At 36.5% G+C, this 19,264-nt stretch overlaps 1 protein-coding gene across 3 annotated transcripts in view; it reads right to left on the reverse strand.

The window, feature by feature from the left end:
* Positions 1–195: 195 nt before the first annotated feature.
* PXYLP1 (2-phosphoxylose phosphatase 1) overlaps positions 196–19,264 on the reverse strand; it is a 46,838-nt gene continuing 27,769 nt past the window's right edge. For all 3 annotated transcript variants that reach the window (XM_081328921.1, XM_081328919.1, XM_081328920.1), the window contains 3 exons: positions 18,035–18,161; positions 8,231–8,370; positions 196–2,563 (listed from right to left, as the gene is read on the reverse strand). In XM_081328921.1, coding sequence (XP_081185047.1) covers positions 1,632–2,563; positions 8,231–8,370; positions 18,035–18,161 — 1,199 coding nt within the window. In that variant the 3' untranslated portion in view covers positions 196–1,631. The remainder of the gene's footprint in view (positions 2,564–8,230; positions 8,371–18,034; positions 18,162–19,264) is intronic.

Here is a 19,264-nt window from a genome sequence, read left to right on the forward strand (position 1 = left end):
ATATTACGTTTAGCACAAATGGACTAGACTGCATATCTACAGGGATAGAATGAACATGTAATATTCCTGCAAAAGAATCAGCATTTTTACTTAAAAAAACAACAATACATAAAGATTAGCATTAAAGAAAGACTACTGCTAAAAATTCTTCCAAATTTTATTTATAGAAACATCTAATTGTAGTATTGTCAAAACGATGCTAAAATGCCAGTAAAGAGTGAATAGAAATCACAGCTATTTTTAATTGCCAGCACCATTTTATCTTAAAACATACACTAAATTATGGTTTCTGGGTATATACAAGCTACTTAAATTACAAAATGTAGCATTACCAGATTTTTAAAAAATATTGTACTGTATGATGAAAACATTTTGAAATGAAACTGTTCATTTTTAAATTATGAATTTATCAAGTTAGATTATTCATAAGATTTCCCCCCATGAATCTAAGTACCAAGATTAAAAGATTATTGTTTGAAACACAACTTTTGTTATCTCTTTACAAAGAAAGTAGAAAACAGTTATGTTGCTATAATGTAAAAAAGAAGTTTCACTTTATAAAATGTATTCCCTAGTCTATAAAAGTACTAATGGGACTACAAAATTAAGCATTATGTTAAATTGTCTTTTGGTCATATGCAACCAAACAGTAAACACAATGGTTGTTGTTTTTTTCAGCACAAATTATTTCAACAGATAGATGCTAAAGAAGTGAAATAAAGATGTAAAATCTTTTTTCTTCATGTCTATATCTTCTATATTTTCTTTTGAATCCTTTTCTAGCATCTGGCACAACCTGTAATTAGTATTCAAAGTACACATAAAGTGCTAAAAGTGCAAAAACAGTTTTTCTTTCAATATAATCTACGGGTTGTTTTGTATATGGCATGGTGACTTTTAACAAAAATTGCTTCCATATGCTTGGGATTCTAGAAAGCTGCTGCAATATTGTAAATGGAGTCTTATGTAGCTTCTGTATAGGTTGATCCACACTGGTCATGTACAAGATACTTTTTAAAATGCTGGTGCTCCTCAACAAGTCACAGATTACAGGCATTGAGATTGTCCACATGTTCCAATGAGTAACTTTGAAATAATACTGCCCTATTTTGAACAATCTTTACTCAATCTATAGTATAAATGAAACACATAGCTTGAGATCAAGTGTATCCAGAACCTGATGTGCAAAAAACATTTGAATCAAACATCTTTTTCTTTTTTCTGATGGTTGCTTTTTTTACTCTTTAAAAATAACTGATTACAAGAATGGATTTGTGAAATGAAGAAATGCTTTCTGCTATGACATTGACTGGGTTATTAATATTTGCTTTCATGTTTCAACCTTTTCACTAGAATGTTAAGTAATCAGAATATATGCATTCAGTTACTCAAGCAATATCTGTTTTACATCTATTATGCAACTAATCATGTTGACCATAAAGAAAACAGCTTTTATACTGCTGGGTTAATGGTGGGATATGGCATTAAAATTAATCTAGAATGAATCTTGGCAAAAGTAAAATAATTTCAAGCTATATGCACTTGCACTTCGGCACACAAGACTTCGACAATATCAAATGTCCTCACAGACTTTTAACAATGCAAAATGAAATACTTTACTCCTCCTCTGTTTAGAATGGTCTTCTGCGACATGCATCATAGTAACTAGTGGTATTAAAGGGTAAAAACATGTCCTTTTTAACAAAATGGACAAATTTCTCTAAAGGACACATCATCTTCCCAAAATGCTTGTTAAAATCCCGGCAGAAGGACGTTTGGAATGTAACATCAACCCCATTGTAAAGGATACGAATAAAGTTTTCGTTATATTTCTTTTCATCTTTCCATAACTCAAAGACTAGTCTAGCAGCAAACCTTGGAAACCTGGCCCCAGTGATGCCTAAGGCACTAAGAACAGGTGACAAGGTAACATCATGAGCAGAGTAAAGAGCAAATAGTTCTTCTTTCTTGCCTTCTGCAATCCTTAGCATCCGATTGATTGTTTGGTTAAGGATTGGATGTGTGGCTAGTAGTGCATACAAATAATAATATTTCTTTTTCTGCCTCTCCTTTTCATCTTCAAGTTGATGTTTCTTGATTACTTTAAAGTGCTCAATGTCTATGCAACCATTCTTAGTACAGGGAAAACTGGCATTATGGCAGAAGTGGCACAACATAGAATCAATGGGATTAGAAGCTCTTAACTGTCGGGTGGGAATGCCAACTATTCTGGCCATATCTGCATATGCCTTTTCCAAATCTATTTTTTTCACACGGAGGCTATACTGGCGACGTTGCTCTTCCTCCAAGTAATGGTTTCTTCTCTGGCATTCACAGTGTCCAGAACAAAAAATTGTGCTCCATTGGTTCCTAAAATTAATTTTCTTCCAATCAAAGTCTGGTAGAAAAGAATAGAGTAATGCTAGTCCACTTTGTAGAGTTCGACTCTTTCCGGTGGTCTCCAAATACAAATGTTTATTTGTCCAATCAATTGGTAGCAAGTTATGCTTCTTTATATATATATTACGTAACACTTGTCCATTTTGTAGGTGTTGTACAATTCCTTTAAAAAGAAAGAAACAAGGTAAGCTTTCTTTCAAGTAAAATCTAGGAGAGGCTGGCCATGTACATTTATTGACATTTGCTCCCTCTTATCTAAAGCAGCATAAAATAAGGTTAATAATTTACATAATAATAAGTCCTAAAGAGATATAAAATGAACACCAGAAGTCTCTTTAAATTATTAGAGGTGCTAGATGAGGCTTCATGGTAAAGTGAAGCAAAGCAATGCAGATGCTTCCTTTATAAAAAGTAGTACACAACACAAATGTATGAGGAGATTTTAAATCACACAGCCAGTGTGGCATAGTATTTAAGGTGCTGGAAACCAGGAAACTAAGAAACTGTCTAGCCCCATCTTAGTCATAAAAGCCAGCTGAGTGATTTTGTTGACAGTCACTCTTTCTTAGCCCCACCTAGCTCATAGGGCTGTTGTAGAGAAAACAGGAGGAAGGAGTATTAGATATGTTTGCCACTCTTGGGTACTTAAAAATTAAATAAAAATCTAATAAATAAATACGGCTGTGTGGCAAAATAAGATTTATTTAATCAGCAATGTCATAATTTCTTTCTTTCTTTTAAGATAAATATATTATTTTCCTGTCAATATCCTCCCATTTCTCCCCACAACCCATGAAAATTATTATACAGAAGTTGTTTCCCATCAAATGAGCATGACCTATCACAACTTCTAAATAATGCATAAAAACATAATGTAGACCAATGTTTTTGAAAACATTTCACAGGAAACTGAGAAATTCCCAGAACCCCTGATCAAGAGACAAAGCTCTGGAAATAGAAAATTAACCGTATAACAAACTTTGTGCTAAATGAAGCCTTTCCATAACAAAAAGGCTGCTTAAGCACTACTGCTCAAAGGGAAGTTCCTCTGAAACTGACTGACTTTGCTTGGCAGAATGGCAGGCATGGATCAGAATAGTCATGGTGGGTGTTTTGATAGAGAATGCTACATTTGCCAGAGAATGCCGTCATGATTGTGGCCATCATTGTTGCCTTTTCCTTTGTACCTTACAAAAATTGCTATTGGGCCCTCTGGGCTGCATATGAATGAACCCACCCAGCCCTTAAGCCCATGCAGTTTTTGTAAAATCCTAGGGAATATATGTTTTTGTTTGCAGATTCATCAACAAAATTCCTACATAGAATGGTTATCAAAATATCCAGCACTGTTTCTTTTTTCTTCTGTTTTATATAGCAACATTTTCTTTTCCTTTCTCTCTTTTTAATTTGTCCTACTATCCCTCTGACTCGTTAATCTTCCTTTATTTTATTTTTTTACATTTCTACATTTATTTCTGCCTCCTTTATAACAAAGGGTGCAATTAACATTTATGTAGACTTTAGTAGAATGCAAGTAATGTAATGGGTACAGCACGGAGACGGCATTGGTCGCGCTGGTGAATGATCTCTGGTGGGCTCGGGACAGGGGTTGTTCCTCTGTCCTAGTCCTATTAGATCTCTCAGCGGCTTTTGATACCATCGACCATGGTATCTTACTGTGGCGCCTCAGGGGGTTGGGAGTGGGTGGCACTGGCTTGCAGTGGTTCTCTTCCTACCTCCTGGGTCGTTCGCAGTCGGTGCTGGCAGGAGGGCAGAGGTCGGCCTCGAGGCCTCTTGTTTGTGGAATCCCACAGGGGTCGGTCGTCTCCCCTCTCCTGTTCAACATCTATATGAAACCGCTGGGTGAGATCATTCGTGGTTTTGGAGTGGAGTATCATCAGTATGCTGATGATAGCCAGCTTTTCATCTCTACCCCAAACCACCCCAGTGATGCCCTCGATGTGATGTCCCGTTGCCTGGAGGCGGTTCGGGTCTGGATGGGGAGGAACAGGCTTCGGCTTAATCCCGACAAGACTGAGTGGTTGTACGTACCGGCATCTCGGGAAATTCAGTTTATTCCATCTAATTATGGGGGGTGAGGTGTTAGCCCCCATAGATAGGGCTCGCAACTTGGGTATCCTCCTTGACTCACAGCTCAGTCTGGAAGACCACGTAGGAGCTGTGGCCAGGGGGGCTTTTGCCCAGGTTCGCCTGGTGCACCAGTTGCGGCCCTCTCTGGACCAGGATGCCCTGCGTACAGTCACCCATGCGCTCGTGACCTCTCGGATAGACTACTGCAATGCTCTCTACATGGGGCTGCCCTTGAGGACCACTCAGAGGCTTCAACTGGTGCAGAATGCGGCCGCGCAAGTTGTGATGGGGGTTTCCCGATACTCCCATGTAACACCTCTTCTCCGCGAGCTGCATTGGCTTCCAGTTGCCCTCCGGGTGAGATTCAAGGTGCTAGTGATGACCTACAAAGCCCTAAATGGCATGGGTCCGGATTACTTACAGGAGCACCTGCTGCCGGTGTCAACTTCCCTTCGTCCTGTGCGCTCCCACAGAGAGGGCCTCCTCAGGGTGCCGTCGGTCAGGGACTGCTGGCTGGCGGCCCCCAGGGGGAGAGCATTCTTTGTGGGCGTGCCAGCCCTTTGGAATCAATTGCCTGTTGAGCTCCAGATGGCTCCTGACCTTCGCTCTTTCCACCGTGATCTGAAGACCTGGTTGTTTGAACAGGCCGACCTGGACTAAGGATTTGGGTTTATTTTTAACTATTTATTGTTAGGGCTAAATTAATTTAATTTTACTTTTAACTTTTGTATGTTGTATTTTATTGCCCTGTACACCACCCTGAGTCTTTTGGGAGAAGGGTGGTATAGAAATTCAATAAATAATTATTATTATTATTATTATTATTATTATTATTATTATTATTATTATTATTATTATTATTATTATTATTTCAACATAGGATGTTTTGCATGAGCGACCAGCAGAGGTAAAAACTCCTTTGAAATTAGCGCAACAAAAATTAACAAGCACCAAACCCACGATTTATTATTCTGAAGAATAACAAAATGGACCTGCTGGTTGCATAACCATATAATCAGCACTTAGACATAAATAATACTTTAGTAAATATTGAAAGTAATTTAATTTGACAAACTATGAAAATAAAATTCAATTATCTTATTTCTTCACAAATTACTTCAGTACTCAGCTCTAAAGGCAATTCTGTTTAGAAAATACAGTCCAGGCTTCCAGTTTGCGCGCGTGGCACTTCCGGACGTGCAAGAAGAGTCCACTCCCTGCCATCCAATCTTTCTTTTTTGGTGGACCCTGAAAAGGGTCAAAAATTGCCCTGGAGGGGCGACTACCATGAGGAGGCCCTCCCTGTGATCGCGGAAGGGCGGCAGCCCTCCGCTTGAATTCAGAGCGGTTCCTTTGGCCCAAAGAAGAGTCCGGCCATGAAGATGGCCGAAATCTAAGCCGCTCCCTGCCAAAAGCCAAAAGCACCATCTAGCACTAAGAAGCAATCTGGGGGACCTGGGTGAGACTTTACCTTTCTTATTCCCCTAACCATTTTCCTGTGGGACTTTTCTGAAAATTTCCTCCCCCATTTTTTGAAATAATGGCAATTATTTACTTGGGGAACAAATTTTAAAGTCTTAAAGCCTTAAAAGAAAATCAAGTAATTCAGCAAAGAAATTAAGCAATTTTATCTATATTTACTAAAAAGCTCCTGGTTTTTTTTGGTGGGGATCTACTACCCTATTTTCTCTTTAAGATGTGAATTAAGGAAAAAAATATAGACTAATGCTATAAAAGTTTTATATTAATTTGGGAAAAAAATTACATCACATTCTATATGTTATTGATGACATCTTGTGGCAAAACTTGCTACAGCAAGTAATTTTTTTTTCTACTGTGAGAGCTGACTGAATAACAGAGCTGTCCTTGACATCATTTTTAAAGATAAGTGTGGGCACTGAAAACAATGCTTTTGGAGGTAGATAATCTTTGACTCTTATTACAATAGCCTCCATGGAAGATTTAGCTGCAAACAACAACAAAATGGATTATTATATTCCACCACTTAACTACATATAGAATATATTAGGTATATTGATATAGACAGAAACTCATCTTGTATTTAACTTTTAAAGGAAATTAGAATTATTAGAATTGATATATATTATAGAATTTAGAAAGATATAATATAATATATTCTGGTATAAGTGGTGAATTGTTAATATATAATATATTTTTATATATATAATATACGTTATTGGAAAAAATAAGAATGTTTCGAAATGAACAATGTAAGTTTTGTAGACAGGATAATTACTCTTTATTGAAATAGGGAAATGTGGGTTACCCAAAAAATATCCTTTCTTCTATTTATTATAGTCTACTCTAGATTATTTTATTGCAATTAGGTAAAACCTAAAAGCAGGATATTGATATGTATTAGTGAAAATATATTGAAAATTCTTTTAATTGACTAGGTCACAATTAGAAATGTATTAACTTGATTAATTTGACTATGTTATAACTAAGGGAAGTGGAGAGGATTTTTTGTTGATGTAACCTGAGCTATGTACAAATAACTTCTTATTTGATATTGTTTACTTTTGATTACCCAACCGCCGTATTGCTTCACAAATATTTGAATGTAAATAGTATAAAATTAATAAAACTTATAGAAAATACAGTCCACAGAAACAAAAAGACTCACCAAACCCACAATATATTAATCAAAGTAATTATATAAGAATACATTTATAAAAAATATGATATAAATTACTGATGGAAACCCAAGTTCTAAGATCAATCTGATCTTTTATCTGATAATAAATCAGGCCAAAACAACATATTACAAAGCAGGCCAGACTAGTGCTTCCTGTTTATTATTTATTTATATTTATACCAAGCGCACCTAGGGGAAAGGAAAGAGATAATACTGACTATTTGTAAACTATAGTCCAATAGAAACAGATCATTATTTTAAAATACTTTGCTAAGAAGACTATAACTGCATTCAAAATTAAGGGACCCTCACCAAAGTCTAATATTTTAAAATCATGTAAAATTGATACTGTTTTCTTTCCTCTTAAGTCCCTTTTTCCTTTAGTGTTGTATTTTTAGATTACAAACCAAATGTTAGGTTTGTCTTCTTTAATTTGTAACTAGGTAAAGGTAAAGGTTCCCCCGCACATGTGTGCTAGTCGTTTCCGACTCTAGGGGTCAGTGCTCATCTCCGTTTCAAAGCCAAAGAGCCAGTGCTTGTCCGAGGACGTCTCCGTGGTCATGTGGCTGGCATGACTAGACGCCAAAGGCGCACAGAACGCTGTTACCTTCCCACCGTAGTGGTCCCTATTTTTCTACTTGCATTTTTACGTACTTTAGAACTGTTAGGTTGGCAGAAGCTGGGACGAGTAACAGGCGCTCACTCTGTTACGTGGCACTCAGGATTCGGCCCGCCAAACTGCCGACCTTCTGATCGACAAGCTCAGCGTCCTAACCCACTGAGCCACTGCGTTCCTAATTTCTAACTACAACAGGAACTTTTTCAAATGATGAACCACATATAAAATGGATTACAAATGGGAATCATGCTAGTTTTAAAGAGTTATTCAGACAAGGGAGGAAAAATGTTAATTTCTTACAGAAACTATATTATGCTGTGGATAGTCATTATTCCCCCTGAAAAGAAATTCAAAATATTTATGAAGTCTTTTGAGAAACTCTAATTAAGAAAAAAAAATCAAAGCATCACCAGTATATTGATTTTAATTAGAAATGAAAATAAACCATTTGTCATAGTTACCTGTCTGTGTAAGCTCTCCCATTTCACACAGTGTGTGGCTTGGGTAACGAGGTAGGCTGCTCAAAGATCCATCCATTTGGGCTTCTGATCCTTTAGACATATGGCTAATAAAAGCTTCAAGCAAAGGATGGGATGGCTTTCTAAAAGAGATTAACCAAAACCGCTATTTAAGGGTATAAAAAAAATGTAAAGATTAATGTGTTCTAATTAAGAGTCTTCACAGAAATTTATGACAAAAGGATACTTCCTACTCAGAAAAAAATACTGTATATGAAAATGAAATACAGAGCTATGTAGATGAACACCTCTGTCTGAAAAACAGATGTTTTTCTGAGAGTAAAAAAGGCAAGACAGTAAGTCAAAAGGTCAACCCTATGAATCTGTTTACATAGCCTTTTGTAATTAACACACATAAATAGCACACAAAACTATTAGAATTATTTATACATCACAATTCACCTTGGTTTGTACACAGAATTAGCCCTAAATTATGTACAAATACCAAAGGTGAGGTCTACTCATCGCACTAAGGTATACAGCATTTTGTTTTGAATTAATGCAATATGTGAGCTCAGTGTAAAAGTGTTTCTTCAAATAATGTTGATGTGCTTACATTGTAGAATTGGATAGTTGTATGAATATTACTTAATGGGAACAATAAAAGATATTCAAATTCCAGGTTTTGAATTGTCGGTAGGTTTGTTGAAGAATTTTGTTTGGATTATTCTTTTAAATTAGTTGGCCTAATACTTTGCAATGCAGTTTTCAGATTATTTATATCTGTATTTAAATGTATTAAATTTGTTTGGCAGTCATCTCGCCACAACTTAAGCACAACTTAAAGTGGGGCAAGACCTGGTTTGTGTGTATGAGAGGCTGCACAAGAGTGCAAGGAGGCATGACTGCAGGACTTGGAGTCTTATATCAGCAACTTGTGTCCTTCCCTGCTGGCTTCTCCCCTGACTCTGGGCAGCTTACAAAAGTTAAAAGGAATAAAACAATACAAATATATATAGCAATAAAATTATAAGATGGTAAAAAGATGGGGAGGGAGGGAATAAGGTGTGCAGGGAATGAGGTTAAAATATTAATATGCATATATTATAAGCAGTTCAAAAGAATGCTTCTATTAGCCTTTATCTTTAAAACGGGGGGGATACTGCAGATGTCCCCAATCTTTTGGGCACCAGGGACCGTTTCCCTGAAGAAAGGTTTTTTCACAGACCGGACAGTGCGTGGTTTTGTGTGATGCCTGCTTCCCATGGATGGGGCTTTGCTTGTTTGTGCGGCTCGGTTGCTGCCATGCTGCGGCCTGGAACCGGTTCACGGATTGGGGGTTGGAGACCCCTGGAATACTGCCTTTCTTTTAAAAAAAATTAACAAAACAAAACAACTTAAAGTGGAGCAAGGCCTGGTTTGTGTGTATGAGAGGCTGCACAAGAGTACAAGGAGACATGACTGCAGAAGGACTTGGCGAGTTTTATACCAGCAACTTGTGTCTTTCCCTGCTGGCTTCTCCACTGACTTTCTAGGGAAGCCAGCAGACAAGGTTGCAAATGATGATTATCTGATTGCAGGGTTTTGCAACTGGTTGTAAATGCAAGATGGTTGCCAAGCAACCAGATTGCGACCACATGACCATAGGAATCCAGAGACAGCTGGAATTCTGAAGACCGGTTGTAACTATTCATTCAGTGCTGCTGTAACTTTGAAAAGTTGCTAAATGAATGGTCACAGGTCAAGAACTACCTGGACTGCTTCTAAAGAAGGCAGAGAAAGTGATTTTAGAAGACAGAAGTAAAAATCTCTAGCAAAGCAATACTCATATAAGGGCCTGAGCTAGGACCACAAAAGTAAGTTGAGAAAACATCTCAAACAAGCTCATCACTAGTTCACACAAGGATAAATGTATGGAGAGGGTAAACTCATTCAGACTTGTAAGATTCTGCTATTATATCTGTTATAATAAAAGTAGTATTGTTGTACATGGCATTGATTTCTTAAGTCCCTCAACTGACAGCATCTTAGACAACTACGTTGGCATTGTGAATAGCACTTTATAAATTTAAGTAGATTAATTATTCCTTACAACAATAAAACACTATATGTAAATAAAATATATGTGGGTTGCTGATATGCAGGCTGGTCTTGAACTTTATAGAAAGAAAAAACAAATAATTTCTATGTATCTTTCTTGGAAATTTTATATACTTATATATTTTTGATATAGTGGTTAAGGCACCAGGCTAGAAACAAGGAGACTGTAAGTTCAAATCCTATCCTATCCTAGCTGGGTGTCTTTGGGCCAGTCACTCTTGCTTATCCCAACCACCTCACAGGGTATTATTGTGAGGAAAATAGTAGGAGAAAAGTATGTTTGATATGTTTACACTCTTGAGTTATTTGTAAAAATAAAAGACAGTATACAAATAAATAAATATCTTGTATTACACAAATACAAAGAAAGGTAAAGGTAAAGATAAAGGTTTCCCTTGTCCAAACTTGTCTGACTCTAGAGGGTAGTGTTCATCTCTGGTTTTTAGCCAAGGGAGTCAGCGTTGTCTGAAGACATTTCCGTGATGATGTGGCCAGCATGACTATACGCCGAGGTGCATGGAATATGGTTACCGGTATCTTCCCACCAAAGTGGTCCCTATTTATCTACTCACATTTGCATGCAGTTGAACTGCAAACTTGGCAGGAGCTGAGCAAAGAATGGGAGCTCACACTGTCGCGTGGCACTTAGGGTCTCAAATCTGTGTTGTCAGCTTTCCAGCTGACAAGCTCAGCATTTTTAACTGCTGAGCCATCTCTCTCTCACACACACACACCCATAGAAATACAGTAATTTTCATTATTTCCATTAATCTAATATAGACATAAATTTATTGATACTATTTATTGATACTATAAATAACTTTAATAGCACTTTTTCAGGTTTTGGACATTTTATGTAATGAAGTATCATTTATTTGAGGTTACTGACTATAAAAACTTTGATGAATTTATTTTTTAATCTATTAATTAAAGAAGAGCAACAAAATGATCAGGGGACTGGAGACTAAAACATATAAAGAACGGTAGCAGTGTTCCAATATCTTAGGGGTTGCCACAAATAAGAGGGAGTCAAGCTATTCTCCAAAGCGCCTGAAGTCAGGATAAGAAGAAATGGATGGAAACTAACCAAAGAGAGAAGCAACTTAGAAATAAGAAGAAATTTCCTGACAGTTAGTACAATTAATCAGTGGAGCAACTTGCCTCCAGGAGTTGTGAATGCTCCAATGCTGGAAGTTTTTAAGAGACTGGACCATTTGTCTGAAATGATATAGGGCAGTGATGGTGAACCTTTTAGAGACTGAGTGCCCAAACTGCAACCCAAAACCCACATGTATCGTTGGGTGCTGGGTGGGCGTGGCCCATTGGGTGGGTGTGGCCAATTGGGTGCATGTGGCCCATTGGGTGGGCATGGCTGAGGTGGTAACGGCAGACTGGGTGGGACTAAAAAGTTCAAACGATCAATTCCAACTTTGCGAGATCTTTTTTTCCCCCATGAGAAGTTGAAATTGATTGATTGAACTTCTTTTTTTTGCACAAGGTGGCAGAGGCCTAAAGTGAAAAGGTTTTATAAAACCCAGCTGAAGGCCTAGGACTGGGGCAATGACGCACATGCCCACAGAGAGGGCTCTGCGTGCCACCTGTGGCACACGTGCCATAGGTTCGCCACCACAGGTATAGGGTTTCCTGCCTAAGCAGAGGATTGGACTAGAAGACCTCCAAGGTCCCTTCGAACTTCATTATTCTATTCTATTCTATTCTATTCTATTCTATTCTATTCTATTCTATTCTATTCTATTCTATTCTATTCTATTCTAATTTGTAGGGAATTTTAAAAATATTTTAAAAAGGAAAAGTAAACTTTGTTTTAAAATAAAATAGGAACAGTGATATAGTTCTAGCACTATATCTTAGTGCTATATCTAACATTCCAAAAGTTAATCTGATAATTTTAAAATGAATTTAATTTCCATGCGACATTATATTAAAATTTTGAAATTACAAGAAGCATTTAAAATAAGTCAGTCCAGTGTTGTCTTGTCTGATCTTTTAAAATTACTTGTACCACAAGGTGGTGCCAAACTGCTTTCATTTCACTTCAGATACTATTATCACATAATTACAGAGAATTTAAAACAAAGTATTTACTTAACTGAAAAGTGGTTTCAGTTTTGCTTTATTGCTATCTTAGCCAAGAACTCATGCATATTAAGCATCCATAAAATATTACCACAAAAATAAGTGTTTCTAATACTCGAAGAAACACATACGTTAGTCTTACTACAATGGATCCTAAATGCTAAAAGAACAGTATTTTGCAATCGTATATGACATATTGGGCTCCTGGCAATTAAAAATTAATACTTATAAAATGTGTCAGAGTTGCCAAAGATTTTCACTATAACAGATTACAGTAACATTTTTTGACATATTGTTTATTCATTTCATTTATAAGCCACCCAACTTTTATATGTCACTTTAGTTTTACAACTAAAAAACCTATCCTATAAAAATACAATAAAATATGCATTGAAGAACATATGCTCTAATGATTCACCCTCCTGTAGGCAAAGCTTCTCTATGGCTGAACAATTGCTTAATGCAGACATGTCAAACACAAGGCCCGGGGGCCAGATCCGGCCCGCGAAGTGGTTTCATGTGGCCCGCGAAGCCACCCTGGAAACAGTGAGGGAATGGCCCCCACTGCCTTGGCCCTGGCCCAGAGACCCTCCTTCTGCCAGAGACCCTCAGATCTGTCCCACTCCTGCCCAGGCCCCCATAGACACCCTTGATGCGAACGATGTAGAGTTGGCCATGCCCACCCAGTAGGCCATACGCACTCTAGCCACGCCTACCCAGTAGGCCACGCCCACCCAGGCCATACCCACCCGGCCCCGAGGGCAACCGCAATGCTGATGCGGCCCTTAATGAAATTGAGTTTGACACCCCTGGCTTAATGTGTCGTCTAAGACAGAGGTCCCCAACCTTTTGAGCACCAGGAATGGGTCTGTGGAGGTTTTTCTGCGGACCAGAGAGGGTGTGGATTCATGTACTGCCTGCATCCCGCTGATGGGGCTTTGCTAGTTTGCGCGGACCGGTTTTGTGGCATGCCGCAGCCCAGTGCTGGTCCACGGACAGGGGGTTGAGGACCCCTGCTATAAGACAGCTGATAGAAGGGCAGGCTGGAGAAGGCCCAATGACACAGGTAGTCCTCAGTTTGCAACCATTAATTTAATGATCATCCAAAGTTACAACAGCACTGAAAAAGTGGCTTATGTCCACTACAATGGCCATGTGATCAAAATTCAGGTGCTTGGCAATTTGCATGTATTTATGATAGTACCTAGGGTCAGATAATCACTATTTAGGATCTTCCCAGGCACTTCTTTTTTTTGTAAATATTTTATTAATTTCAAGTTTTACAATTATAAGTACTTAATAAACAACTCGGTATCTGGGTTCCTTTATCATTCAGTGGTATATATTAACTTTCACTCAAAATATCCAATACTATATCATCCAATATTTCCCTGATCCTCTCTTCTTCCAATAATAATCATTTTCCCCATTATGCAAGTATAATTCTTATTAATACCTATACAATTAAATATAAACATCTTCATCATGTTTCTAATGTTATACATAGTGCCAATAATATCAGTTTATATCTTCTCTAGCCAAAACATATTTCAAATGTATTTGCAATCAGAGTTCCCTTATTCAATCCATATCCTGTTTTTTTTTCTTTTTTCCAATTTTAATTTCCCATCAATATTCAAAATAACTTTATCAGTTATCATTTTTCTCATAATTAATTACATTTGGGTAACTAAAAGCTTCCCTTATACCGACAGCTTATGATAAGAAAAGTCAACGGGGCAGGCTGGATTCACTTAATGACTTCATGAGTCACTTAACTATCTTAGCGATTCACTTAAATGACCATGACAAAAAGTCATAAGATTGGGTGTGATTCATTTAACAACTGCCTTCCATGGCAACAGAAATTTAATCCTAATTGTGATTGTAAGTCAAAGACTACCTGTATTTAGAGTAGCATGTGGCTTTACGTAATTTGCAGGGAAGCATCTTGAAATATTTCTAACAGACCAATAGAACCTGATAATTTGACCAAGTTTACTTTGTAATTCTATATCCCCAATTTACTACTTAGTCACCACTACAATTGTATTGTCCAGGTAAGGATCATGGAAACTATTAATTGGAGATTGATGATACTATGCACAATGAAAAAAGTATTTTGTTAGTATCCTTGAGCTTCCAGAAAGACTCTTCAATTTTAAATTCCATAACTTTGAAAGATAAGGTGGAAGTTATTAAATATGCAATCTGAGCCTTTCTTTCATAAATATATAACTTGATATGTAACCAGGGTTACCTACTTAAGTGCCCCTAAATTGAATCTGACTCCTGACATCTATGTAGATAAGTAACCTCCATCCTGATATATCTCCAGCAGAAATCTGGAGTCATTCCATTTATCATTTTGATCCTTTTATTCACTAGCTAACCTTCTTTCTACTTCTTACAACTTTGCCAAACATAAAATTTTGCTTTTTTGGTACATAATTCTTTGCATTACATGCCTATAGTATATGAAGTTCTGTTTTTTGATGAAATCCATTTCAAGTCCTTATTTAAACCAAGATGGATTGACTGATGCCTCTTGAAGTCCACTGTATTTCAGTAATTATTTCCAAGGTCATAATTCAAAGGCAACTATCTTCTCTCTCTCTCTCTCTCTCTCTCTCTCTCTCTCTCTCTCTCTTTTATTCACTGTTCAGTTCTTAAAGCCATTCATTACTGGCAAAAATAGTGTTTAAACTTTTCTGGCTATGTTGTCATAGAAATAGATAACATGATCTTGTCTAAGTTCATTAATATTTTCCTCCCTAGAATTAAACTTCTTTTTTACTTCTCTAGCATACTATGCATCTTCATTTATTTTTGAGGGCAAGAAAACAAAACTATATATTATTTCAGTTCACTTCATCACAGTCAATTGTCATCTATGGTATTTAGCATCCTTACCAATTGAGAAGTTTGGGAACTCCACAGATGTATGCATGCTTGAACATCTTTGGTCTATATGAGCTATATGTAACCTTGAAACTCCCAACAATCCTAGGCAACCCAGAACAATCAAAATGTGGTAATTACAATACACATTTAAAATATGACAAGAACAACAGACTGAATGAAATAAAACAATGGGTCTTTCTCTCCCTTACCAAAGTCCTAGAAGAATATAATAACCAATCCAAGGTCATGTCAGATCTTTCTCATTCCTCCACCAGGTGGTCTCAAAATGCATCTCCCCACAAATGTTTTAAATAGTCCATCCACCTCATGTACCAAACCTAGAGCTGTAATCCCTGCTTTCTACCCTGTCCTTCTGCTACAACATACATTAATTAAAAGTTGATATAAGTTATCCAACCAATTCTGTATTACTAACCAACTAAACCCCTTCATCAGTATCCACTAGGAGCACATCTTCCACCACGAAATCAGGAAATCTCCACCCTAGTAATCTTTCTCCCACAAAACCTGCTCTCATTCCAGGATGGAGTTAAGCTTTCTCCATTTCCTCATTCTCTGCCTCTCATTCAAATCCTTGCTATACTGTAATTTCTAGAATGCATCTCCAAGGCTGTCAGTGTTTATCATATGTGCCAGGTTCTCCACATGGTTAAAAAAATCCTTTCCCAGAATTTTGGAAATTACTAGCTATTGTATAAACAATTATTGGTGGTAGTGGATTGAACTCAAAAAAATAAAGAAATTTCCACATACTCCACCAATGAATCCAATCCATAACTCTAGGAATTTTATTTTAAGGAAACTGGAAGAAGACAGCAACTTCCTTTATCATTACCAATGTTTGGAGAGGTAGGAGTGGTGCCAAACAAAGGAGAAAGTATATATAAAAACGTTCATGAGTAAACAAAGAAAACACTACCATTTATGAATATTCAAACTCACTTCATATACAATACTTTTAGAATGGTTAAATGTTTCATAAACTGTAAGTTATATGGACAGCAACTCATCTAATCTTACACAATTGCACTGTGAGAATAGCAACTGCATAGGGATAACAGCTAAATTAGGAGATATAAACTCAATATTGTTTCATACTCGTTGAAAAACTAATTTTAACTAGGACAAAAGAACTTTGTATAAATAACAGTTACACTGTAAGTCTCTACAATGTGGTTTGCTGACTTTGGCTTTGTTACTTTTCAACTTTAGAGAAGAAATAAAATGGTGATTTAATTAATATTATCATAGAATACCTTCGACAACTTTGGACATTTTTCTAGTTCTATTATACCAGATATTTTTAGAACTGTGGCTGTCAGGTCTTATAAAATTTCCAAATGGCTTTGAATTATCTCTCTTCAATTATTATTTCATTCCCTAGAGTAAGTTCATTAAAAATCCAATCAGTGCAATTAACAACTTATTCATCACTTATCTTATTACAAAATGTAATTGCTTACTAGAGCCAATTCAATTTACTTCTATTCAGTAAGGCTATTCTCGAAAAATTTATTATGCACAGCTCACTTCAGCACAGTAGCATTCTATTTGAGAAAATGTGTTTATCACAAAAGATTACTGAGTTCTGGTTCTCTCTTAAATGATTTTACTTTACAATTGTATGAAAAAGTTGAGATACTTCTGAATACTGACTCACTGACTGAGACAGAAACTGACACAATATTTACATGTTACAGCATTAAACACAACATACTTCAAATTTAAATGCATTCTATCTATGAAAAGTTATTTACAGATTCAAAATAAGAAAACAGTATAAATAGGCCAGGTACAATGTTTAGATTTTCTTTCAATCAGTACTTGGTATTATCTCCTTTGACATGAATAGCAGCTTCTAAAATTATTATACAATCAGATAAGAATCTGCCTATTCTTGCCCTGAATCCTTTTATCCAGCCTCTTTATAACTTCAAATTAAAACATCCACTGAAATGAATATTTTCTACAGAATTGGCATACTATACTATCTTAAAAATAAAAAAGCCTAGTAGAATGAATGAAATGAGTAAACAAATTAGTAAATGATTGGCTTCTGTCATCTTAAAATAATCTTAAATCAATCTTTACTCTTTAATGTGTTATTATTTTGGCAACTATTCATCCATCAAACTTCAGTGTGATAATGCAACACCCTTTTCACCATTTATGAAAATATAAGATTTAGAATTGATAATATTGATATTATTTTCTTTTCCTCTTCAGCACTACGTCTTTAAATTGTAAGTTTAATGGTAAGATTGTCTCTACTTGTGTATAAGATAATCAGAATATAACATCAGTATAAAATGATTAAGTACTAATAAATCCACCCACTCATCAACACATGCTTTTAGCACTGATTGGAGGAAGACCAGAAAGGCAGCTTTCTACAACTGTGAGTCACCTCTGTTGAAAATTCTACCAATTTTGGAAGAAGTGGAAGAAAGGACATTAAAGACAGAGAATGGAAGATAAGGAATATAAGCTATCAATATTGTGTGAATGAATATGCAGGACACTACAAAAGTAAAGCGTGAAAGAATCCTTTTAGAGAAAGTTTGTGGGGGTGTGCTTAAACTGATGACAATCTACTCCAAAATGATTATGAATTTTGATCAGGCACTAACATTATTTGTGCAGAAATAAAATATACAAAGCATTAGTATAATACAGCAATGTTACCTGTTAGGCATTAATGTACAGTCAATGTCTGGCCGTTTTGTTCTGGGAATGGCATACAGAGGATATCGGTCTCCATGGCGAATTAGTACATGAACAGATATCAGTTTAAAATAGTGAGGTGCGTGACCTATAAGAAAAAGAGCAAGAATAGACTCATAATGGGAATCCCTTTTATAATTCCAATTGAACTCTAACAATTTATAATACATTTACACCTTTAGTTAAACATACAACATTGGCACTGAACAATTTTAAAAGTTGTCTGAAAGGTGCTTTTTCAAGAGACAACTGGACTTCCTTGTTTTTCTTTGAAGACGTTTCACTTCTCATCCAAGAAGTTTCTTCAACTCTGACTGGATGGTGGGGAATGGAAGGATTTATATTCCTTACAGATACAGCTGGTCACTTGCATTCTTTTAGAGTCGTTGAGACCAGCTGAAGGTTTATTTGTGTCCTCAGGTTCACCTGGGTAGTGCATAGGTGTGGATCCTTCTTGGAACTGCTGAAAGGCTCTGTTGTAAACTGGAGATAGATGATGTCTTATCCCTCCCCCTCAGTTGAGAGAAAATTGTTCAATTTGCTCAAAGAAAAACAAGAAAACTCCAGTTGTCTCTTGAAAAAGCATGGATGACTAAGAATCTCCATAGACAATTTTAACAGTTCAGATTCAGATTGTTTTCCACTAAAGATGACTAAAGGTGAATTATAAAACTGTTTGTTTGAGAGACAGATGGCACACACAAAAAATGAAGTGACCCAGTAAGTATTTAGCTAGATCAAGAACTCCCCAACTAAAATCTTCTGAGTAGGTTTAACAGCACAATAAAGAAATGACTGCTGCAATCTTATACACACTTACTGGAAATAATTCTTTCTAAATTCAGTCAGTAGGATTTGGGACCTTTCCTTACTTGTTTTTAGCCTTTACGTGAACGTGAACTGGCATCTTTCTTTTGCTGTCAAGTCCCTATAAAATTGCCTTCATCTTTTTCCCAACCTATTCCTCAGTTTTACTTAGTATTTTTCCTCCTAAGGCAGCCAACAAGCCATGACAAGGGCCTTTCAGCTCAGAATACAAGAGAGTTATTTCAAACCAGGTTCTCCTCCTAAAATGCTCAGGTCTCTAAGCTGATCCCAAATACAGCTGACAAGTATTTGTGGTGGGAAGACATTAGAGTTTTATTTATATATGAGAATAATGATCTGTATTAGATGATTATATATATAGAA

This window comes from Vipera berus (genome assembly GCF_964194415.1).
Source record: "Vipera berus genome assembly, chromosome: 5".
NCBI classification, from domain to species: Eukaryota; Metazoa; Chordata; class Lepidosauria; order Squamata; family Viperidae; genus Vipera; species Vipera berus.